Source organism: Mustela erminea, chromosome X (genome assembly GCF_009829155.1).
Source record: "Mustela erminea isolate mMusErm1 chromosome X, mMusErm1.Pri, whole genome shotgun sequence".
NCBI classification, from domain to species: domain Eukaryota; kingdom Metazoa; phylum Chordata; class Mammalia; order Carnivora; family Mustelidae; genus Mustela; species Mustela erminea.
The window spans coordinates 112,436,185-112,461,096 of NC_045635.1; the positions used below are offsets into that span (position 1 = coordinate 112,436,185).

Genomic DNA, 24,912 nt, shown 5'->3' on the forward strand with positions numbered 1-24,912 from the left:
AACTAATAAAACAAGCTAATTCTAAGCTACCTCTGCAGGCTCTTTGAGCTGCCAGAGGTCAGCAAAGGCAGCAACAGACCCATCATTTTAAGAGTAGATAGCATTTTTTGAGTGCTTCCTAGATGCCAGGCACCGTGCCAAATGCTTTGCATGGATGAGTTGATGATGACAATGATGATGATGATGATGATGATATTGAGTTGCCACAATCTTACATAACCAAGAAAAGTGAAGTATGAAAGCAGGGGACCTACAAGGTAAGAAGAAAACCCTGAAGAAGATATCTGTGAGACTCCAACAGGCACCCTGCCAGGGACTCAAGCCAAATCAATGAACACGATTGCTCACCCTAGCAGGGCCCATGAGCAATGGGGTAGTCTCTGTTTCACAAATAGAGAGATGGATTTCTTTCTTTCTTTCTTTCTTTTTTTTTAGAAACTGACTTTCAAGAAGAGGAAAGGGGCCTGCCCTAGGACACAGGGGTGTTCGAAGCAAAGACGAGAAGAGAGGTGTCCTGCATTTCATCCAGAGCAAAACAAGGGAAGAAGTGAGCCAGGGCAGCCAGCCAGGGTGACTGCTGGCTGGTCATGGTGTACAAGGGTAAAAGGTCTGTTCCGGGACAAAAGGGTTATAAAAAGAGGGTCTGAACCTCCTGTTTTTATTTTTATTTATTTTTTCTAAATTCCCAATTTGTGTTTTGGAGGAAAACTTTGGAAGTTCTGAGTGAGATGGCAGTAAATGCACACAGTGTTCCAAGTCTGGTTGACTAAGTGGATGTCGATGAATCACCAGGACCAGATGGCATCCACCCAGATTTGGGGTAAAATTGTGTAAGAGCTGACCAAAGTGTAGAGCTTGTCGTTCCAAATAGCTATTGTGCCATGAGCCTGGCGGATTGCCAGTGAGTCTCCTCTCCACGAGAAGCATTTCAAAGGGGACGGAGGGAGCGCCAGGCTGGAAAGATGGCTGAACATGTTACGCGAGTGTAACCTATTGGGAGTAAGGCATCATTTTTCCTGTAAATTAAATTAACCACCATTTGTGTAGTGTTTTACAGTTTACAAAGCACTTAGGGTTAATCATGCCTAACTAATTGACTAGCATTCTTTGAGAGGATAAATGTGCAACGTGGACAAAGGGAAACCAGTGGATGTAATCTATTTAGGTTTTGAAAAGGCCCTTGACAAGGTCCCCTACCAAACACTGTTGAAAAAAGTTAAGTCGCCATGGAATTGTGGCATAGCATTTTCAAATGGATAGGGATGGGGCTTATGGGCAGGAAAGCGAGAGGAGGGGTAGGCTGGGACATTTTTGGAGAAGGATGAAAAGCAATGTGTCCCAAGGACTGATGCTGGAGCTACTTCATATTTTGGCAACTCATCTGGGCAATGTTTAGATGACTGAAAGCTGTTCTGGGTGGCAAAATGCAAAGCAGAGTTCAGGTTTTTTACAATTATCTAGATGAGCAAAGAAAGAAGAATCAGAGTAGGGTTATTCAGAGAGAGACCTCTGAAATCTCACTGGCTGGTTCTGAATCCGGACTCTGCCCTTCGTGACCGCACGACCTTAAGCAAATTATTCTACCTCTTCCAGCATCAGTTTTCTCATCTGTAAAGTGGGAATAATAACCACCCCTCGGTCACAGTGGAAACAAGACAAGACAATATCGGCAAAGTTCTGGCACAGTGCATGGAGTCTGGTTAATGTCCAGAGAACGTTGGCTTCTGTTATCTTTCCTTATTATAAGATGCCAGCCTCTGTGTGATCATGTTATGTCCTAGGAATGGAACTTGGGAGCCACGGCAGACTATTTCTTGAAAAGCAGTGGCAGAGTTTGTTTTAGCAATTCAGAGAGGATGGCGGATGTGTGTAGACTGAGATGGTGGGGAAGATTTCGTTCCAGGAAACTAACAATTATGGACCACCCTGTTTGAGCTAGGTACTAGGCTAGATGCTTACAGACTTTCTCTCTTGATGTAATCCTCCAATAGGCCCATGAAGTTGGGGTACTGATCCCCATTTGATGGACAATGGAGTGAAGACCTAGGAGGAAGGGAGCCAGAATGCAAATACAGGTTTGCTCTACCCCCAAAGCTAGCTTTTTGTCACTGAGGCATACTGAAAATGCAAATTTTAAGTTTTAATTCCAGTAGAGTTAACATACAGTGGAGGGTTGGGTGTAACTGAAGAAGGGACGAAAGAGGGGTATCTACACGGAAATAAACATGGGCACCGGTATGAAGACAAAAACAAGAGCAGTATGTTTATGCTTCCTTCCGAAGTTACCCCATTGTTGGTGCTCACTGGACCCCCAAGATGGCGTGGCTTTTTATAACTGAGAAGAACCAAGTAATGTCCAATGGGAAACAGGGTCACCTGATTTGGTCAGTTCGTTTTAGACAATAAAAAACAAAAACTGGAAGCTACCTTTTTCATCTACCCAGGTCCAGAGATGGGGAAAACAACAACCACCAAAAAGACTACCTGAAAACTCTTCCCCACCCCATCCCCCACCAGAGTATAATATTTCCTTGCAGAGTTGATGGCATTGTAGGTAGCGGGGACTTCTGCAAAGCCAAGTTAGAGTGAACTGGTGTTGAACCGGCTTGGCTGCCAGCCGGCTCGCACACGCACCTGCAAGGAAGCGAAGCTGGTTCCTCACTTTCATCGCCCCGTCCCCGGAGCCCCCGATGCACTCATCCTCGTCGTCACCGCAGTCGCCGCTCTCCAGCCCTTCCTCGTCAAGGTTTTTATCCAGAACTCTACCTTTGGGCACAGACATGGTTCTCAGGAGCTGAAAGAAATGACCAGAAATGTAGCAGCAATTGAGGGGAGGTCTAAAACAGTGTCAGGAGGCATTATTAAATGTTGAATGAGTTAGCAGAATCTTTAAAAAAAAATTTTTTTTTTCCAATGTAGGTAAGTGTAAACTGCGTATTCTTTTTTTTTTTTTTAAGATTTATTTATTTATTTGAAAGGGAGAGAGAGCAAGAGCACGGGGGAGGGGCAGAGAGAAGCAGGGAAAGAGTCCTATGCAGACTGTGCTAAGTGTGGAGCCCAGTGGGGCTCGATCTCATGACCCTGAGATCACGACCTGAGCTGAAGCCAAGAGTTGGTCACTTAACTGACTGAGCCACCCAGGCACCCCTAGATTCTTTTTTAAAAGAATATTATTTAAAAGAATATATTTATTTGGTGGGAGGGCAGAGGGAGAGGGAAAAGAAGAGAAACTTAAGCAGACTCTGTGCTGAGCCCAGAGCCCAAGGTGGGGCTCAATCCCATGACCCTAAGATCACCATGGCCTGAGCCAAAACCAACCAACTGAGCCACCCAGGCATCCCCACTGCTTATGTTCTTGGGAGTTTTATACTTCTGGAACGTTGCATAGCATTTGACATGATTCTGTACTCCTCCCTGCTGCCTCTGCCACCCAGTAGCTAGTGTGTACTGCATCAGACTTTCTATACTGTGGTATTTAAGTCCCCAAAAGCCTCTCTGGTAGGAAACCTCAATGATGAGAAACTTAAGATGTGACTGACAAAACATATTTATAGGCTGAGGGGACACCAAGGTCAGAAAACATCCTTATGGGAGCCTCCTACAATGGTATTTCCATTGAATTCAAACAACAAATGCTTCCCACCAGATGAAGAGACCAGCAGTGGCATTTTACACACATTTTAAATACATACTTATGATTAATGGTCAACATGTCATGCCATGACCACCAGGAAAATTTTGAAAATCTCTCCCTCTTTCACAATTTCCATAAGGTGATTTGAAATTCATGTTGCTTTATTGTGTATAATAAGCCTACTAAGAGTCCTGTCCGTTTTTTCCCTCAGTGTCTGGCTTTTCAGTTACGTAGTCAATGCCTTTTTTTTTTTTAAAGATTTCATTTATTTATTTCAGTGAGACAGCGAGAGAGGGAACATATGCAGGGAGAGCTAGGGAAGGAAGCAGGCTCCTTGCTGAGCAGGGACCCTGACGCGGGGCTGGATCCCAGGATGCTGGGATCATGACCAAAGCTGAAGGCAGACGCTTAACCCACTGAGCCACCCAGGTGCCCTCCCAATGCCTTTTTAATTGTACAGTGACTCCCACCCCCCTCCCTCAAATCTCTCCACTGACCCAGAAGCCCAGCTCACAGCACAGTCTCTGAGGGCAGTTCTCAGACCCCATGAACTTCCCCTGCCATCTCTCACCACAGCTGCATTCCAGGGTCCTCTATCCCTGCCCTACCACTCAATGACAGCCCAAAAAGTGGGGCTCCCCTCATACTTCTAAAAAACAGCCAACACGAGATGCTGGATCTACCAAAAGTGAGATTTCTGTGATTACACAAGAGGTATCCAGGAAAAAAATGCATATATGGACACATCTTGGTTTCTATGGTTTCCATTATCCATGTTCATTGTCACTGCAAAGTATACTTTCATGTTCTCCACCTGTGATTTAGCTCCTACCCCAAGATCTACTTGGAACAGGCTATATACCATAGAGAAATGTGGCCATGGGTTTGTTTCTTTTTTCAAGCAAAGAAAGAAAAGTCCAGCAACCTCTAATGGTGTTGGAGAAGCCAAGCCACCTACAGGATCCCATCTAGTATGATCTCCACCCTGCTGCTCTAATGTATCCCCCCCAACCCTCCCCACCCCAACTCATCATGCACATCTAAATGTATAACATAGGGGAGCCTGGGTGGCTCAGTCAGGGAAGCGTCTGCCTTCGGCGCAGGTCAAGATCTCAGGGTCCTGGGATCAAGCCCCGTGTTGGACTCCCTGCTCATTGGGAAACCTGCTTCTCCCTCTCCCTCTGCTCTTCCCCCTTGCTGTTCTCTCTCTCAAAAAATAAATAAATAAGATCTTTAAAAAAATAAATGTATTAGGACACCCAGGTGGCTCAGTTGGTTAAGTGTCTGCCTTCAGCTCAGGTCATGGTCCCAAGGTCCTGGGATCGAGTCCTGCATCAGGCTCCTTGCTCAGCAGGGAGCCTGGTTCTCCCCCTCCCTCCTCCCCCTCCCCCTACCTGTGAGCTCTCTCTCTCTCCCTGTGTGTCAAATAAATACATAAAAGCTAAAAAAAATGTATAATATAGATGCCTAGGCTAGGATCAGCTAGCTTAGTGATTTCTCAACCTTTTTGGTCTCGGGGACCCTTTACACTTTTGTTCATAATCCCAGAGAACTTCTGTTTATACAAGTCATATCTATTGACATTTGCCATCTTAGAAATTATAACTGAGAAATGTAAAAAATATTTAATAACTAGTTTAAACAGTAATAAACCCATGATGTGTTAACATAAATAAAATTTTCTAATGGAAACGAAATATGTTTTTCCCCAACATAGAATAGTTAGAAGGAAGGGCGGCATTGTTTTACATTTTTGCAAATCTCTTTAAATTCCATCTTAATATGGTAGCTGGACTATCATATCTGCTTCTTCATCCAATCTGTTGTTACATGTTGTTTTGATTGGAATATTTGTACAAATTCCAGTGTCTCACAGATATGTAGTGGGAAAAAGAGGAAAGTGTTTGAGTAGCCTTTCCAGATAACTGTGGATGTTTTTCAGTGATACTTCATAAAAACAACAAGTGGGAAAAGTTAGTTGCAGCGTGGAATATGAAAACCACATGAATCAATGTTTCATGTTCTGTTACGCTCAAATCCATTGGTGTGTTCTGAACTTTGGGACTTTTACCCATTTTGTATCATCATATATGGGTCATCCAAAAATTGGTTCACTGAGCTGTGTAGCTCTTCCAAATGTCAATGCCTTTCATTATATGATACATTTAAAAAAAACACATTCATTAATTACTTCACCTCCAACCTCATTAGGAAAAGTCTATTGGGAAGCTCTCAAGCTCATGGTGGCAGATACAAGTTTTCCAAAATTTTGATTTTCTCTTGAAAGTTTAAATTTTATCATTGGCAACAAATCCTATCAGCTTTTCCTTTAACTGATGGGCTCTCTTTGTTCCTTTCAAAGAAAATGTCTAGCAAATGCTCAAGGTTGGGTAGTTGCATTTGTCAGTCATTATTTCAAACAAGAATAGCGTTGCCTGAAAATGAGGCCAGTTTAGCTCATAGCTGAAATAATCGTACAAGTGCTTTTCCTTGACATGCACATTTATAGTTTGCAGCAGAAACACCTTATGTGTACTTCACAGAATATCATTTTTAAGATGTATTTATTTATTTTAGAGAGAGAGGAGGAGGAGAGAGCCTGAGCAGGAGGGGCAGAGGGAGAGAGAATCTCAAGAAGACTCCATGCCCAGCAGGGAGCCCGACATGGGGCTCGATCCCAGGACCCGGAGATCATGACCTGAGCAGAAACCAAGTCAGACACTTAACTGACTGGGCCACCCAGGGGCCCCATACACACAGGATATATTTTTTTAATATTTTATTTATTTATTTAACAGAGAGAGGGATCACAAGTAGACAGAGAGGCAGGCAGAGAGAGAGAGGGAGAAGCAGGTTCCCTGCTGAGCAGAGAGCCTGATGCGGGGCTCGATCCCAGGACCCTGGGACCATGACCCGAGCCAAAGGCAGAGGCTCAACCCACTGAGCCACCCAGGTGCCCCCAGAATATTTTTTTAAAGGACATTCAGGACTTATAGTTTAATCAACTAGCCATTTTTACTGTTTCAGCCATAACTCTCTCTCTCTCTCTTTTTTAAAAGTAATCTCTATGCCCACCACAGGGTTCAAACTCATGATCTCAAGATTAAGGATTGCGTGCTCCACTGCCTGAGCTAGCCAGATGCCCCAGCCATGGAAAAAAAAAAAAAATTAATGGCCAGCCGTGATGTCCTCAAATGAAATTGCCTTTTAGTTTCCTGCAGCTGTGTGCCGGTGACGAATATAATGACTGCTGGTACAGTTTGGTGTCACTGCTGGCGCCACTGACACTTGTACTCACCATTGGTGCTGATATCCACCCAGTGAAAAAGGCAAAATAACACCTTGGTCCTGTTGTGCAAGTAATTTTGAACCTGTGCCTCCCGAGGCTTCTTGGAGCACCAGGGTCTATAAAACCAACCTAGGCTAAATTCTCACTTAGGTTTGACTGACTACCATTTACCATTATTTTATGTGAGGAAATTGCTTTTGACGTCAGCATTTTTAGGTTAATTTTCAAAAGTACGTCCTTCATGTGTGTCACAGAGTACCTGAGTAAGAACTGTTCCCTTCAGGAGAACTTGCGGTTAGACGGAGATGAGAGAACTTGCCATTCTTCAAGCATGTCTCCTACGTGCGCCTGTCATCAATCCCATCGGCAAACGTTAATTGAGCACCTAATATGAGTTGTTTTCATTGCCATCTGTTGAAAGCACACCATCCTTCCAAGCCAAGTTCAAATGCCACTTCCTTAAGAAAGCCTTCCTGCTATAGACTGGCTTTATGGCCTGCCCTCTCTTTCTTCCATTTGTCTGTACCTACTAAATAGCGCTTTATGTATGCAACCTGGCACTGTTGAGCGGACGTGTGACTGCGCTCTACCGTTAGACTGTGAGCTGCCAGGGGCAGAGTCTTCTTTGTCTTTGAACCTCACGGCATTTAAGACAGTGTCTGGCACACAGTAGGCACTCAATAAATGGGCTGTTAGATGGAAGCAAAATAAAGCGGCATGGTATCTTTAATTCTTTCAAAGCTACTGCCATAATGTCATGAAAATGCAAAAGCCAGGGGTGCCTGGGTGGCTCAGTGGGTTAAGCCGCTGCCTTCGGCTCAGGTCATGATCTCAGGGTCCTGGGATCGAGTCCTGCATCAGGCTCTCTGCTCGGCGGGGAGCCTGCTTCCCCCTCTCTCTCTCTCTCTGCCTGCCTCTCTACCTACCTGTGATCTCTCTCTGTCAAATAAATAAATAAAATCTTTAAAAAAAATGCGAAAGCCAGAACACAGATTAATGACACAAGAACATTTGAATGAGGAGCTAAATGGTTTTGGACAGCCGAAGATCGATAGCTAATCTTTGAGAGGCCATTTTCTAACCTCGTGGATGATGCCCCCGGTATCCTATGGTAGTTTTTTTTTTCCCAAGTACAATTAAAAAAAATCAAAAAAACATCCGACTTTAAAACACTGCCAGCAAGATTACTTCTTGAGGCTTAAATGGCTCCCTTTTGGAGACGACTTTGACATTGAAGGATTATCTGCCGATGAGCCTCACCCGCACACATTGACAAAACAAATCCAAACCTAGAAAACCATTGTTAAGGCAAAAGTCCTAAAGAAGGGTCTGAAGCCTCAGAGTGTTGAAAGAAGGGTGATGTGTCAGAGATGGGGAACTGCCAGTGAGAACTGTGGATTTAGTATTGCCCGGAATTTGGCACCAAAATCAAATCAGCTAATTACGGTTCAGGTTATTGACCTTTTTGTTCCCTCTCTCCCTCTTTACAATGTCTTCCAGACGGCACACTCACTTTGTAAAAAGAAAGTTATGAGGACCTTGCCCACAAATCAGCTAACTTCCAGTGTCTAATGCTTTTGATTAACTGTTCACTGTTTTCAAAGGACACTATCCTGTGAGCCTTTTAAAAGCCAAGGGGCAGCATAATGATTATCAGGGTAAACTATCTTATCAAAACACAGATCTGATTATTTCACTCCCCTCCCCCCGTCATCATTCCATAAGCCTGACATTTCTGCTACGCCTTGTTTGGCAGGCCTTAGCAAGAAGCGTACAGGCCTTTTTCACAGCCAACTTTTTCTACAGCTCCTAGCCTCCTTGCAACTCGGGTTGAAACGCAGGAGACTATCACAGTTGCTTAAATATATAATCCATTTTTATTTTATAATCTAATATTTTTAAAAAGACTTTATTTATTTATTTGGCAGACAGAGAGAGATCACAAGTAGGCAGAGAGGCAGACAGAGAGAGAGTAGGGAAGCAGGCTCCCTACCGAGCAGAGAGCCTGATGTGGGGTTCAATCCCAGGACCCTGAGATCATGACCTGAGCCGAAGGCAGCAGCTTAACCAACTGAGCCACCCAGGTGCCCCTATAATCTAATATTTTAATTACATAAGTATTAGTATAATACAGAAAGGTGAAAGGAAAGAGAAGGGAAAATCCCCAATTCCCAACCTCTAATACACCACCTTTGTGTTTTCAAAGGTAGGCTTCTTCCTAATGCCTGTTTTATTTTATTTTTTCCCATTGGTGAATTTGGATTTGAGAAACAGACTGACTTGGGGTTAGAATCCTGATTTCCCCCTTTACTAGCATGTCCCCCACTTATTAACTTAGCTGCTTATTCTCCCTAACCCTCAGTGTCCTCATCTGTGAAATGAGGAAAATAATGCCTGTCTCAGAGAATTGTTGTGATGCTTTAAATGTGACAAAACACGTGCACGGTGCTTTTAAGGAATCTACCGAAATTCACTTAACGGTGCTCTAGCTCTGAGTACTGGCATCACTTCCAGTTCTTTCATTCTTATAAATAATGATGACGCATCAGGAGCATTCACGTAACTCTTTCCATATTCTGGGTTATTTCCTTAGTTTCTCATCAATAGGATTCTTGGGTCAAAGGGCATATACTTTTTTTTTTCAAAGATTTTTTTTTTCAATAGAGATCACAAGTAGCCAGAGAGGCAGGCAGAGAGAGAGGAGGAAGCAGGCTCCCTGCTGAGCAGAGAGCCTGATGTGATACAGGGTTGGATCCCAGGACCCTGAGATCATGACCTGAGCCGAAGGCAGAGGCTTAACCCACTGAACCACCCAGGCACCCCGGGCATATACATTTTTTTTTAGGGGCGCCTGGCTGGCTTCGTCAGTAGAGTGTGTGACTCCTGATCTTGGGGTCATGAGTTCAAGGCCCATGTCGTGCTAGAGATTACTTAAAAAAAAAATAAGGAAAAGGATTTGTACTTTTTTATACACCATGAGAATGAATCTTTAAAATCCATAAGAATCCCCCTGGATGCTTGTTAAAATCTCAGATTCCCAGGCCCCATCCACAGAGCTCCTAATTTAGTAGGCCTGAGGTGGGGCACAGACCTGCATTTTTTACTAGACTGGTCTCCTGCCATCTTGCTTCAAGGGAACCCCGGTTCCCACTTAAAGAAAGGCTGCTCCAGTGTCACTCTACTTCCCAGAAATCGTCTGAAATCATGTTTGGTAAAGAGTCCCCTCAGCCTCGTGTGTGCTTGAATTCCTCGATACGTGCTCTTCAAACCATTATTTCTTTAAAGTAAATTCAATCCAATGATTTCCTTTTCGCTAAGTATGGACACCATGACCTTTTTGTTTTTGTCGTTAATGAACATACCCTTGTGTAAAGGTGAGTGACTTCGTTTGATTAGAAAGTGAAATATTTAAAGTTAGCTTTGGAACAGGTACCCATGACTGTGTGATAAAAGGAACTAAAAAGCCTGGAATAATTACTTAAGAAAATGAGAACCACAGTGTAAGGGTGGGTGGGGGGCGGAAAGGGGCTTCCTAGAATATAGCAATTTCATGTTCTTAAAACCATAACCAGGATACCAAAAGAACACCATGGAACGGGTCGATGTGATTTGGCCAAAGCTCTTTTCATGCCTGGTTGGCTGGAGAACTAAGATCAAAGAACATACTTGTTGTTCTTAGGGGGATCAAATATGCTGAAATTAGGCCCGCGAAAGCAGCAACTCTTGATCTGTCTACACGGTATAAATAACATGCCTCTTGAAATTATCTTGATTGCAAAGAGATGAACCCGAGCAGCCACACACTGTGTTAGGGCTCAACATATGTTCTCTAACGGAATCCTCAACTCCTTACCACCGGTTTGTGTAATGAGGAAGACTGCCATCCCTCTCTCCCCCATCAAGGGAGGACACTGAGGCTCAGAGAGAGGGCATAAACTTGACCAAGTCCCTGAGTAAGAGTTGGAGGCCTCATTAAAAATAGGGGCTTCTGCTTCTAAGCCCAGAGCTCTTAAAACAACAACAACATGCGGTGTTAAGTAAAGACATCAACTAATGCGGCCTTCATTTCACATTCTTGCTATCCGAACTGGCTTTCCCTGAGATGATAGTTTCTAATTCATTCCCACCTTCACAGATGCTGGCCGTGAACAACAGCTTGGTGGGTGAGTCTTTTGTTATTGGGTAGGAGACCTGGGGAGGGGAGAGATAATGGCACTGGATGTCTCCCACTTGTTTTTCCCAGCCTTGCCATCTACTGTGCCTTAAATAACCAAACCATCTCATCACAAACAGGTTTGTTTTGAAAAGCTTCAGACAGCTGGTTAGAATAGAATGAAAAATTCCATGACTGCTGCTACATGGCTAAGAGTTTTCTTGACTTTAAGCTCTTTAGCTTTTTAAAAATAAAAGATCAGAAACAAAATAGAAAACTGCAAATATGGGGCTTGGTACATAGTTGGAGGCTTTAGCTGGTCTTGTCTCCTTGGGCCACTCACATACCTCTCTCTGGGCAGTTTTTCAATATCTGGAATCCAGGTTACATTTTAAAGCTATTAAGCTGGGCTTACAAAACTTATTTTGAACGATTTGGATGCTCAGCTTTATACAACCTGCAAGGAATGCTTTGGGGGGCCCAGATTTCCATGTCCACAGCAATGTAAACACATGCTTTACTGTTTGCATTCGAGTAGCATAAGCTAATGGAAAACAAATGCTGTGATCCCAACGTTTATACGTCGTGCACATCCACAAAACTGAGGGCATGTGACCTCTGTTTTGTGTGCACGCTTTCTTTGAACAAACGCACCAAGCCACAGCCACAACTAATTGGAAACAATTGCAAGTCCACACATTTGAGATGAAGCCAGAACCCCAATGCGTAGGGCTAGAATTAATGGCTGTATCTGCACTTCACACATCGGAGAGGCAATAAAGTCATGCAGTTAAGAGCGTGAGCTTTGGAATCTGACCAGCATGGATTTGAATCGCCACTCGGCCTACTTAGGAGCTGTGTTACTTTGGGCAAGTTATGTAGTCTCTCTGAACTTCAGTTTTCTTACCTGTAAAATGGAGGAGAATGCTAGTCACTCACCTTCCAGAGTCCCGTGTGGCATCCTGTCACAGAACTTAACAACGGTTTCTAAGGAGAAATTCCCCTGTTGCACCTCCACTAGACTAACAGAAGGGATAATAGTCTGCTTTGATGACCAGTGTGTATACAACACAGTGTTTGGTACAAAGTAAATACTCGAAAAATATTCAGTAAATGGATAAGTGAACAAATAAAGAGATGATGGTGTAGAAGGCATTTAGCACGTTACTTGGTGAGATAGCAAGTTCTCGAACATGTTAACTCTGCGGCTGAGGCTAAGAATGATCTTGAAGAGGAAGGCGTGGAGAAGGAGCAGCAGTAGCAGTCCCAGAAGCAGACCCGAAAAGCTTTTTCCAAAAGCCTTTTAAGGCAGAACAAGGAACACTCCGTGGTCAGACACGGAGGTACCAGAAAGAAGGCTGGGTGGGAGTTTTTTAAGAATCTGAGGAAACCCTTGTATATGAGCACTGCATGCTAATCGATTGCACCACCAGAACTCCCTGAGGAAACCCATCTGGATGCTCCCAGTAAGATAAGGATCTGTGCACTAAGGGGGCACACAGAGACGTTAGCGACAAAGAGCGAACGGCCCCGCTAGAGGCTGGGCTTCCACACAGCATCAGTGAGAAGGCCACCCACACCCAGAGCTGCTCTTGTCTGGGCACTGCTTCCACGTCCGCCTCTTATTCACAGCACACGCTTTCTCTACCACTCCAGCTCCCCCGATTTATACTTTATGCTTGTTAACGCCGTGCCGAAAGTAGTGCAAGTAAGTCCTCCCAATGAAATAAATGTCTAGTGAGTGAAACAAGCCAGGAGGTGAAAGAAGCAAACTGGAGATACAATGAAAACTATTTCGGCTGGAGTGGCGCCTGGGTGGCTCAGTCGGAGAAGTGTCTGCCTTCAGCTCAGCTCATGATCTCAGGGTCCTGGGATCAAGTCCCACATCGGGTTCCCCGCTCAGCGGGGAGTCTGCTTCTCCCCCGCCCCTCCTCCCTGCCCCTGCGCTCTTTCTCTCTCTTGCTCAAACAATTGATATTAAAAAAAAAAAAAAGACCCAAACCAAGATTATTTCACTGGGGCTCCCTGTCTGTGGTAGAAATGGTTCTCTGCAGTTTTAGGAAGATGTCCACCGCTTTAAAATAAAAAAATTTATGACAATATTACCAATAGCTTAGACCCATACAGAGTTGTTCTTTCTTTCTTTCTTTTTTTTTTTTCTTTTCTAAGAGGAAGTATAACCCAGTGGTTAAAAGCTCATACTGGAGAGTCGGGAAACTTGATTTCAAATCCAGACTCTCTCATTTACTAGCTTTGTCGCTAGAAACCAGTTGTTCTTTAACCTCTCAGCGCCTTATGCTTCCCCTCTGTAAAGTGGGTGTGATAATACCCATGCCCACCTCCTGTGGGGCATTGCTGTGGGGATTAAATGAGGTAATCCACAAAAGGTGCTGAGTTTAGTACCTGGCACAGAGAAAGTGTTCGCACAATGGTATACATTAAAACCTACACATTTCTCAAATCTGAATCTCTAAAGGGGATGAATTCTGAATTGTTGGTATTAGTTGACATTACAGCTGGGTAGGGCTCATTCTGGGGAACACTAGAGGCCCTCAAAAAATCTTAATATGTCATTACGATCAGCATTTTATTATTTTTATAATTTAAAGTACTTTCCTATCTGTTTTCTCAGGTGATGCATCCAGGACCCCCGTGAGGCACCAGGGCAAGAATTATTGGCTTCCTTTTACAAATCTGGGAATTGTTGCAGAGAGAGAGGTGAGATGATGTACCCACTTTTACCACAACAACTATTTAAGAGTAGCTACTGTAGGGGCGCCTGGGTGGCTCAGTGGGTTAAGCCTCTGCCTTCAGCTCAGGTCATGATCTCAGGATCCTGGGATCGAGCCCCGCATCGAGTTCTCTGCTCAGTGGGGAGCCTGCTTCTCCCTCTGCCTGCCTCTCTGCCTACTTGTGATCTTTCCCTCTCTGTCAAATAAATAAATAAAATCTTTAACAACAAAAAAAAGGGTAGCTACTGTAAGGCTGGTAGGATTTGGAGAGGGGTCAGAGATGAGAGCATCCATACGCCATCATTAACAGGGAAAGGACATGGTCCTGGGCCACAGACCATGCCCGAGACGTGGTAGGTACTCAGGAAATGCTCAGTAACCGAAAGAATGAATGAACCAATGGGTTAACAAAATAAATAAACAATTGCTTCACCAACTTGTGATTTCTCCCAGTATTCCATCTCTGCAGCCCCAATCTGATCTGTCATCACTATTGCTCTGTTCTGGAAATGCCTGTTTCCTGACAGGGAGCCCTTGGGATAAACTGAGATAGACAGATGCACAGATAGTGTAAGTGACCGACTACCAGCCTTCACTTCATTAGAACAATCCGGAGAGGCAGGTCCTACATTCTGCCCCCGTGGAGGGAGCCTCCTCCACTGATAAAGTGAGCTGAAGTCAGGGCACCTGGCCGGCTCAGTCGTGGTGCAGGTGACTCTTAATCTCAGGCTCGTGAGTTTGAGCCCCACATTGTGCGTAGAGCCTATTTAAAATGGGGTGAAGTCAAAGAGGAGGGCAGAAAATTGATCTTTTAAAGCAAATGAACCAACTAACCCAAAGGGATGTGGCCAACCATGCCCTAAGTGACTGGATGGGGTTCCCAAGGCCACCCAGCGAGCCTCTTCCAATCCTCGGTAGATCTTCTGTTTGCTAGATAAGTGAGCCCGTATGTGTTGTTTCTGGGCCCTGTAATGCTTTCCTTTAAGGTCTCCAACTGTAGCAAACTAACTCTCAGGTTAAGGGGCTAAAAGTCCCATGAAGTAGGATTCCAGTGATAAGGCTGGCATCAAGGCGGGCCTAGACCAGAGAAGGGGGCCAGCTCAGGCCTACATGGCAGGTGTGGTGGCAGCAAAACACAGATGTAACAGGGTGTCCCTATAGGCCACCAAGTCCAATTTCCTTCCCAAAGCATCTGACTTCGGCTACCACCACTGTTAAAGATTAGTGACTTGTTGTCCCTGTGAGTTTTAAATCACCATGAAAAGCCACAAGGACAAAATAGAACTGTTTCTGTAAGGAAACCATACTTACAAGACATCTGTGAAACCCCCCCTTTCCACAGCCCTGCTTGGTTTCCAAAGGAATTGCCTCAGCCAGCCAGAGGGCAAGGGTCCCAGGATGAGGGTGTACTGAGATACTACATTTTTCCTCAGGGAGCTGAGGTTACACGGGCATGGTCTGAGCTTTTCCTATTGTTCTAATGTATAAATCTGATTCATTCCAAATAGACATCTCGTGGTTATACTTTTGGGAAATGAGAATTCTTGCCTCTAAAAATAACCTCTGTGTATGAACCACACAGTTAGCCATGGCATCAAGCACAGGGCTTGAAGAATCAACCTCAATGACTGGAGAACGATGGTTCACTCTACTTCTGGAAGGCCTCTGGCCCACCAAGGATCACTGTGATACTTCTAGTTTTCCTGTCAAAAGTTTCTTCCTTTAAAGACTAGGTCTAGGTAAGGATTTAAAAATAGGTTTACAGTGGAAACAGTTTTCCTACTCTGGTATACTATTTGAAAAATATGAGCTTTGAAATAGGTTGCAGATAATTATGGCAAAATTGTATTATTCTGAAGTATAATAAATGAACTGGTATGTCTGATATAAATAAACTAGCTGAGACTTGATGAAAAACTATATTCTCAGTTTCTACTTATTATTTCCTTGGAGGTCAGAGAGCTTTAAACCTTCCCTTTTCTAAGTACTAGGCTACAGCATTTTAAGAGGGAAATGGGCTCCCATAGAAAACACGAATAAAATTATAATAATATTCTTATTTAATCACATACTTTGAAAGGTTGAAATAAAAGAAGCAAAAGAATGGTGCTCTTACATACTTTTTAGCCTTATTCCTCAAGCAAAGATGAACTTAAAAAATGCTTGGGGGGAGGGGGCACCTGGGTGGTGGTTGGTCATGGTTCCATGACCATGAGGTCATGATCTCAGGGTCCTTCTCCCTCCCCTCTGTTCATGCTCTGTCTCTGTCTCTCCCTCACTCTCAAATAAATAAATCAATAAATAACATCTTTTTTTAAAAAGAGAAACGCTTGGGTAATTCTTTCAAATACGGAAAGTTGGGATGTGTTCTAAAACAGTGCTTCACTGGATAAACACAGCTACTAGAAGATGCTAGAACAATTGGCTCTTTCTGGATCCACCATGTATAGATTTTGTAACACTTTGGTCACAGAAGGCGAGTAGGGCTTTGGAATTTTATGAGGGCCTTAGACAACCCTTGTTACACACTGCAGCTACCAAATGATGAAGTACTTCCTTATCGGGGTGTAGTTTACCTTTCTGTACTGCGAGTAGTTTGAACATACTGGTCAAACAGGGAACAATGGAATGTGAAATGGCAATAGCAAAAGAACCTGAGCCCTACTTTTTGGTAATTGCTTAGGATAGGGTTTATTTATTTATTATTTTAGTGAGAGAGAGGGAGTCTGTGCAAACAGGCAGAGGGGCAGAGAGAATCTTAAGCAGGCTCCATGCCCAGCACAGAGCCCAACATGGGCCTCAGTCTTAAAATGCTGAGCCCACAGCCTGAGCCAATATCAAGAGTTCAAAGCCCAACTGACTGAGACAGCCAGGCACCCTTAGGATACAGTCTTAAAGGAAATCACCAAATATTGTAGTTCAACTCAAACTTGGCCATTAACACTTTGAATCTATTCACTACCTTGTTACACTCCCATATTTGGTGAGATGGTCTTTTAACAAAAAAAAAAAAATCACATGTTATATTCACTTATTATTGATACTAGTGATTCCAGCATCAGTAACTGGGAGATCATTCTTCCAATGTGAGCTACGTAAGGCAATTCTACATTCAGAAATTCTAGTTGCAGAATTTTCTGCTGGGTTGATTGTATGGGCTTACAAAATAATTTCTACTTAGCATTTGGCTAAACGATCCTTCTAACTCACACTTTATCCCTTAAGTAAAGCACTCACTAAATTCAGTGTATCTGCATACTTGCCATTTTGTAGCATATCTTAATTTCACTTCTCTGAAAAAAGCAGAGTTGGAGTCTAGTAAAGACACAATCACTTCCATTCCCGTCTGGGTCTCTCTCATCATTGCTTCTCATTCTTGAGTTCCAAACCCTATCAAGCATTTCTCCTGTTGGCTCTGTCTAGGAATCCATTCCTCAGACAGGCCCCTTGTTTTTCCTAAGAAGCTTACTAGAATTTAACCACAAAGTCTGGAAAGAGCATCATGGAACCAAGTCCAGCTAATTTGTACTCAGTGCCAGGCAGAGCTTGATCCTGTGCTATTTTGGCGAGATTATGATGAATTATTTTCTCTGTTAGTTCTCTTTGGTAGATGGGGTACATATTTTTCTTACTCCGGGGACTGAAGTGCTTGGCTGGCTGTCTTACCTGGACTCCTTCCCTATCCCACAAAACTATTGGGTGATGATAGTAGTGATATTGCAGAAATAAGAGAGCATAAGTGTGGGAGAGAAAACAGACAGTTTGTAACAGACTGTGACCAACACACACTTATGGTCCCACCTTTCTTTGTTTCTCTTCACTGTGCTTAGTAGGTAAGAACATCTTGACCAGTTCTAACATGGGCTTCTCCACCATCCTCTGGGATTCCTTTTAGTCACAGCTAACATTTTGCTAATTGTTTCTCTCTTCCACGGTGTTTAACCTCTTTTGATATACTGGGTAATATGCATACATTTTGAATGTCATGTTGTGTCAGCATACCTCTGGACACAACCATTGTTGATTTTCATCTTTGGAGAAATCAGCTTGTGTGTCCTATTTGGATACCACAGGGAAGGAGATATTTGGGAAGCAGAGAACTCACCTCCCACAGAATGGTGTCCAGTATGAGAAATGGAGGTTTCAGATGTCTTGAGGACCCAGAATTGCTCAGCATTATATTCAACATGTTATTAAGTGATTTAAGTCATAGACTTGGAATGGTGAGTGAGTTAGAAAGGGCCTACAAGGTGATATGCTCCAATGGCTCCATTTAACAAATGAGCACAGCAACCCCACAAAGGCAAGAGTTGGTAGAACTCTTCACCCCTCTCAGTGCCCCAAGTAACACTGGCTTTCTGCCTAATCCTTGGTGATGTCATAGGAGAATCAGCTGAGGGAAGGTAAGATAAGAAAGAGAAAAAGAAACTTGAGAGTCACAAATAAGCCTTTAGGTCCAGAAGATGGGCAGTGAGGTTCTTCTTCCTGAGTCCTCAGCTAAACCTGGTCAAATCACAGGCTAGGAAGAGGACAACATGGCCCCTGGGAGATGTGGCAGTCAACTTCCAGGTTGACATGGGTAAGTGGCAGTGAAAAAACATGGAGCTTGTCCTTAAGAAATATATAATTCATAAGGAGTTCCTCTCTAGAAGGTGTGGGAAAGTAGGGGAATAATATCTCCCAAAGTCCTCATCCCATCTACTTGTTTAAGTAATTAATTTTTTTTTAATTTTTTTATTCATTTATTTGATAGAGACAGCTAGAGAGAGAACACAAGTAGGGGTAGCAGGAGGGGGAGAAGCAGGCTCCCCGCTGAGCAGGGAGCTGGATGTGGAGCTCAATCCCAAGACCCTGGGATCATGACCTGAGCCAAAGGCAGATGCTTAACCCACTGAGCCACCCTGGCGCCCCTTAAGTAATTAATTTTAGAGAGAGCATGTGTGTGTGAACAGAGGTGTGGGAAGGGGCCCAGGGAGAGAGATTGAGAATCTTAGGCAGGCCCCATGCCCAGCGGGGAACCTGACATGGCGCTTGATCTCATGACCCTGAGATCATGACCTGAGCCAAAATCAAGAGTCAGATGCTTAACTGACTGAACCACATAGGCACCCCAATCTCATCTACTCTTAAGTAGATAAGTCAACCCACCAAAATATACTTCCTTTTCTCTCATTCATCTCTTCCTGTCTATTCCTAAGTAATTCTAGTTGAAACATCTCAGAGAAACATAATCATACTGAAATCCTTGCATTTGCATTCAATTAAACATAATTTCATTTTGTTTCCTACTCTGTTATACACATTTAAACATTTGATCAATTTGGTTAAACTCAATGGTGGATTCCTAAGTCATGGTGGCTTTCAACAAAATTAAAACTTCAAATATGTTGCTGTCCCAAAGATTAAATTTGGTGGGCTGGTTGTAATTTATACATCTTTAAATAGCAACCATATTTAAGGACTACCCTGACATTTCAGATGGTGGACATCTTGTGTTTTCATGTTTCCAGAAAGAGTCAGGAACATATACAGTGTAACCATTGGTAAAGTTGTATGTAGTGATTCCACAATCTTGAACTAAATTCCAACATTACCATCTGTGAGTTGACAGTGCAGAGACCTTCTGCTATAAATGTGCCACCCACAACACCAGGGACTAAGTGCCCAACAAATTCACACACTTAGGTACTTATGCTTATGTAGATACATTTATTAATGGAAATCAAATATATAACTCTCCTAATAAGTAATATAAAAGCTGGAGGGTCACAGGGGTTTGCAGGGGGCTGCTGTTAATGTTAACCAGTTCACCTTTACAAAACATGTCCTGTTCTATCCTACTCCAGCTTGACTTCTGTTTCTTATTCTAGGTATACCAGCCAGAAATGAGAGCTATTTTCCATCAACTCAACTGGGAAAATAGTTCCTTCACTTTGTCATTAATATCATATCTCCTTTATACAGGCCAAACCTGCACACTTAGAAACATTACCTTGCTTTTAGAGAAGCATACTTTCATTGTATTGCTTTGTGAAATTTCACTTTCTAGCTCTATGTTAAATAATCATCCAAGCCTATTGTTTCTCACACCTCTGTGCTGAAAGTCAAAGACAATGAGAGAACCATGAAAGCAGTGAGAAATGTAACTCATTGTATACAAGTAGTTCTCCAGAAGATTAACAGCCAATTTCTCAACAGAAACCAAGAACCCGATAAGGCAATGGGATAACATACTCAAAACACTGAAAGGAAAAAAAAAAACCTGTCAATGAAGAATTCTATATCTGGCAAAAGTGTCCTTCCAAAAATTAAGGCGAAATTAATACATTCCCAGATAAACAAAAGCTGGAGGATCTCATCACTATTAGACATGCCCTTCAAGAAATGCTAAAGGGAGTCCTTTAGGCCACAATGAAGTGACACTAGACAATAACCCAAAGCCACAGGAAAAAATGGAGAATATCAGTAAAGGTAATTCCATAAATAATATTACTATGTTTTGTTCAGCAAATACTTTCTCCTATTGGTTTTAAAGGACAAGTGCATAAAGCAGTAATTATAAATATGTATGGATGTACTTGTAATGTATAAGATGTAAACTGTATAATGATATCAGCACACAGAGGGGAGAGAAAACAAAGTAATGTAGTAGTGATGTTTTATATACTAATGAAATTAAATTGTTATCAATCCAGACTAGATTGCTGTAAATTATGATGTTTATTATAACCCAGAGGGCAACCACTAAGAAAATTACTTCGAAAACATAATGAAATAAATGACAAGGGAATTAAATGATAAGCTAGAAATGACCTATTTAATACCGAAGAAGGTAGTAATGGAAGAATAGAGGCAAAAAAGAGACAGACACATGGAAAACAAGCAAAATGACAGCTATAAGTCTTATATCAGTAATGACATTAAGTATAAATGGATAAAATTCTCCAGTCTAAGGGAAGAATTCTAATTATATGCTGCCTATAAGAGCTGCACTTCACAAAGACAAAATTAAGTTCAACATAAAAAGATGGAAAAAATATACTAAATTGAAAACTTCCGTCCCATCTCCAGCTTCATTGTCCACAAGAAATACTAGCCAAGGCATTTGGAACATAGCTATGCTCTTTCCTTGCAATGAACGATGCTGGTTTCTGTCTGATAAGTACAAACTGAACATGGGCTTAGTTGGAGATGTGGCAAGGTGATTCACAGGTTTATCTGCTTTAATCCACAGGTGTCTGAGGACACCACATGCAATATTTTGGAGCTTGTTTTTACAAAACATTCAAAAGGCAAATTCCAAACACAGCCCAAATCTATAAGGAAGACATACACTTCTGTGGGCTGCCTCCAGGAAAATGCAGATGGCCTTAGTGGGTCCCGGGGAAACATAATACCCTGGGGTACCAGGCTGACTACAAATACTGCAGTTAGCATGCCGGTAATTCTCCTTCTGCAAGGGCCACCTCTATTAGGCATCCTCTTTCCTCCACTGCACTTTTTGACACCATTACTCCATCCAACCTGGAGCCTGAAGTCTAGGACAGAAGGAATATACGGCTTAACCAGTTTGACTTTCCAAGTTCATGGTGCAGGGAGCTGATAGCTTCTCATGAGCAACTGGTGAAAAGAGCCTTTTCCTATTCTAGCTATTCTGATGCACTGAGAACCCCCGGAGAGAACTAGGAGATAAACCATCATGTTGAGAACAGAACTGTCACCCTAATTGGCTGATTGGTGGTGGCTTTAAAACCGGTTCATGGCACACCGCCTTAAGTGCAAGCACACCAATATGCTAACGAGCAAGCGAACATGAACATCTCAAAAAACCCCTTTGTTCTTTAAGCAACGTACCTTTTTACCTCTGTTACATTCTAGGCAACCTTTCCCATCAAGTCAACTATTTCCTGCTTTTCATTTAGCTACAGGGTCTGTGTATCGCTTACAAATAGGGCATAACATAGAGAATTCCTATAAAGCCTGATAATTCACAATAACAATTCCCTTCAGAACTGGAATAAATCTGCTACGGGCATCCACACGAATCAAAGCCACCAAGTAATTCCAGTGGATATATGTGACCTAATTGCCATATGTTTACACATAAAACAAAATGTCACATTATAGTTGACTGTACATTCTTACATGCTGTGAACACTGATTTATTTCAGAGCTTAGGTTTCATGCTTAGCCTACAAATTGTATTAACTAAGAGAAACTGCATTCTGGCATTCAAAATAAAACCCCTCTTATTCATTCATTTAATAAATTATAAACAAATTTGACCTAGAGTCAAGCGATATTGGGCCCCCACAGATCTGTGTATTGGAAAGAGCACTAGAGAAGTCAAGCGTTCTCAGCTCTGCCACTGTCTGGGTCTTGGGGGATATCTCATCCCCTCTCTGGGCCTTGGTTTCCCCACATATACAAGCAGGGAATTGGACTGCATGAGTTTGAAGCCTTTCCCAGCTCCGACAGTCCATGATTTTTTGAGATTGCTAAGGAAAGGAAAATGGGAAATTGTTTTGGAATGATTCTTTGTGCAAACTGAGTTATTTGGACTTTTTTTTTTTGACGGCAATGTAAGGAAACCTGATCCTAATTTCAGCTTCAACACAGTAAGGAATAATTGCTAATCAAATGTTAATAAAATGCTTACAGGCTTTAGGTCTGGAAAAGTCATTTTAAACACTTAGAAAAACAATTGGGAATGTCAGCTGTTTTTTCACCTGCTCCTAGAGGAAATTCTTGGCTTTTAACCATGACATCCTCCTTCAGCTCCACTACAGTACATTTAAACCTACTGGCAACCTCGCGTTTTGAATTACACAGGAAGATATTCAACCCAGAGAATTATCTTTCCCTTGACTTGAATTCTGTCCATCCAAAGTTTCTGGCTCAGCATTTAAGTTCCTGCTTGGAAATGCCTGCTATCTGTACTGGAATAACTAGATGCCTTCATGAAATCATGAAACTTTATCATCAGATACTGAAGATCATTCCTCCTAAGAAGTTTCTAAATTTGAGGGCCTGTTCTTGTGGCTGCCAAAAACGCGGGGCTGACCTTGTAAGTAGGCAGAACAGTTGGCTGTTGACAAGCAGAGATCTGAGGTGCTGGGTGGCTCTGTGCCCCCGACTCTTTTTCTTCTTAGGCACTTGCAGGTCTTGCCATTCTGTACCTAGTAACACATTCCTTTGGGATAAACACTGATCACCCCAGGTATGTGCTTGCAGTGAAATCTCTACTGGAGGGGGCAGATGTTAAATCACCAAGGCTTTATGGTAATATTTCCTAAGGTGTATTCCTTAATATACTTCCCCAGTTCCATAGAACTTCGGAAAAGGAGATCCCTGGTCACATAAGTCGGGGAAACACATTTTGCTACATCTCTTCTTGGAGAAACATAATATACATTTAGCGTATTGAAGGTTCTGAGAAGTCCTGCTATAAACAAACAAATTTTGTTTAATCCACGCTTTCCTTATTTGAGCATCTGGAATGCTTTTGAAAGAAATTTTAAAACTGTGGTTAACTACACATAACATAAAATTTACCATCTTAACCATTTTTAAATGAGTAGGTCAGTAGTGTTTTACATGTACACACTGTTCTGCCACCAATTTCCAGAACATTCTCCTCTTGCAGAGCTGAAACTCTGTACCCATTAAAACATAACTTCCCCAATCCTGCTCCTCTCAGCCCTGGCAACCACTATTCTACTTTCTCCTCCATGAAATTTGACAATTCTAGGTACCTCACACAAGTAGAATGACACAGTATTTGTTCTTTTGTGACTGGCTTATTTCACTTAGTGTCATGTCTGCGAGTTTCAGCCATGTTGTAGCAAAAGACAGGATTTCATTTTCGGCTGAATAACATTCCTTTCCATGTACATCCCACATTTTGTTTATCCATTCATCCATTGATGAACACTTGGGTTGCTTCTACCTCTTGGCTATTATAAATAGTACTGCTGTGGGCACGAGTGTACAAGTGTCACTCTGAGATTCTGCTTTCAATTCTTTTGGCTCTGTACCCAGAAATGGCATTGCTGTATCATATGGTAATTTCATTTTTAATTTTTTGGAAAACCACCACACTTTTCCACCGTGGTTGCGCCATTTTACAACCCTGCCAACAGCTCACAAGGGTTCCAATTTCTCCATATTCGTGCCAATGTTTGTTATTTTCTGTGATTTTTTTTCTTCTTCTTTTTTTTATTTGATGGTAGCCATCCAAAGAGGTGGTAACTCATTATGGTTTTGATTTGCATTTTCCTGATGATCAGTGATTTTGAGCGTCTTTTTTTTTAATCACACCAATAATCTAAAACTAACAATGTACTATATGTTGGCTAATTGAATTTAAATTAAAAAAAAACACCAAGGGATTTCACACCAAGGGATGCCTGGGTGGTTTAGTCGGTTAAGTGGCTGCCTTCAGCTCAGGTCATGATCCTGGAGTCCTGAGATCAAGCCCAGCATCAGGCTCCTTGCTTGACGGGGAGCCTGCTTTTCTCTCTCCTTCTGTCTGCCCCTCTGACTGCTTATGCTCTCTCTCTCTCTCTCTCTGTGTGTGTCAAATAAATAAATAAAATCTTTTAAAAAAAATAAAAATTCTAAGGAACACACTAGGGGATATAGTACTAGGGCAAATGAGCAATAGTGATTGCTATTCAGAATAGAGGGGTTTTCATCGTTCTTTTTTTTTTTAAGAACAGTTAACATTTATTATTTTAAAAAGCAACACAATATAGAGTAAGCATGTGTCCAAGCAATGGTTATTTCTGGGTAGTAAGATTAGGAGTGGCTTAATTTATTTTTGTTTATCTGTAATTTCTAAATGTCTACAATGACCTGGTAGCATGTAATTTTCAAAGCTGACACAGGTGATGCTGAACAGATAGGGCAACACCGCTGTGCTGCTTGCTTTGACCACAGTGCTTGGCTTCCCATGATCATTTCCTTCTTCCAACTGTGATTGTTCTTGTGTTCAATTCAGCAGTTTCTCAGGTTCTGCCTTGTATTATTTTCTAATTGTTCTCTATGTTAATTGCTTTGTTACTTGTGAGCTCTTGGGGGAAGGGACAGTGTTTTCTATTTC

The 24,912-nt window shown here is 42.4% G+C and overlaps 1 protein-coding gene across 1 annotated transcript in view; it reads right to left on the bottom strand.

Moving 5' to 3' along the window:
* Window positions 1-24,912, bottom strand: part of GPC3 (glypican 3) — a 399,621-nt gene that overhangs the window by 47,945 nt on the left and 326,764 nt on the right. The window contains exon 7 of the mRNA XM_032329660.1: window positions 2,635-2,794. Within this exon, the coding sequence (XP_032185551.1) occupies window positions 2,635-2,794 (160 nt within the window). The remainder of the gene's footprint in view (window positions 1-2,634; window positions 2,795-24,912) is intronic.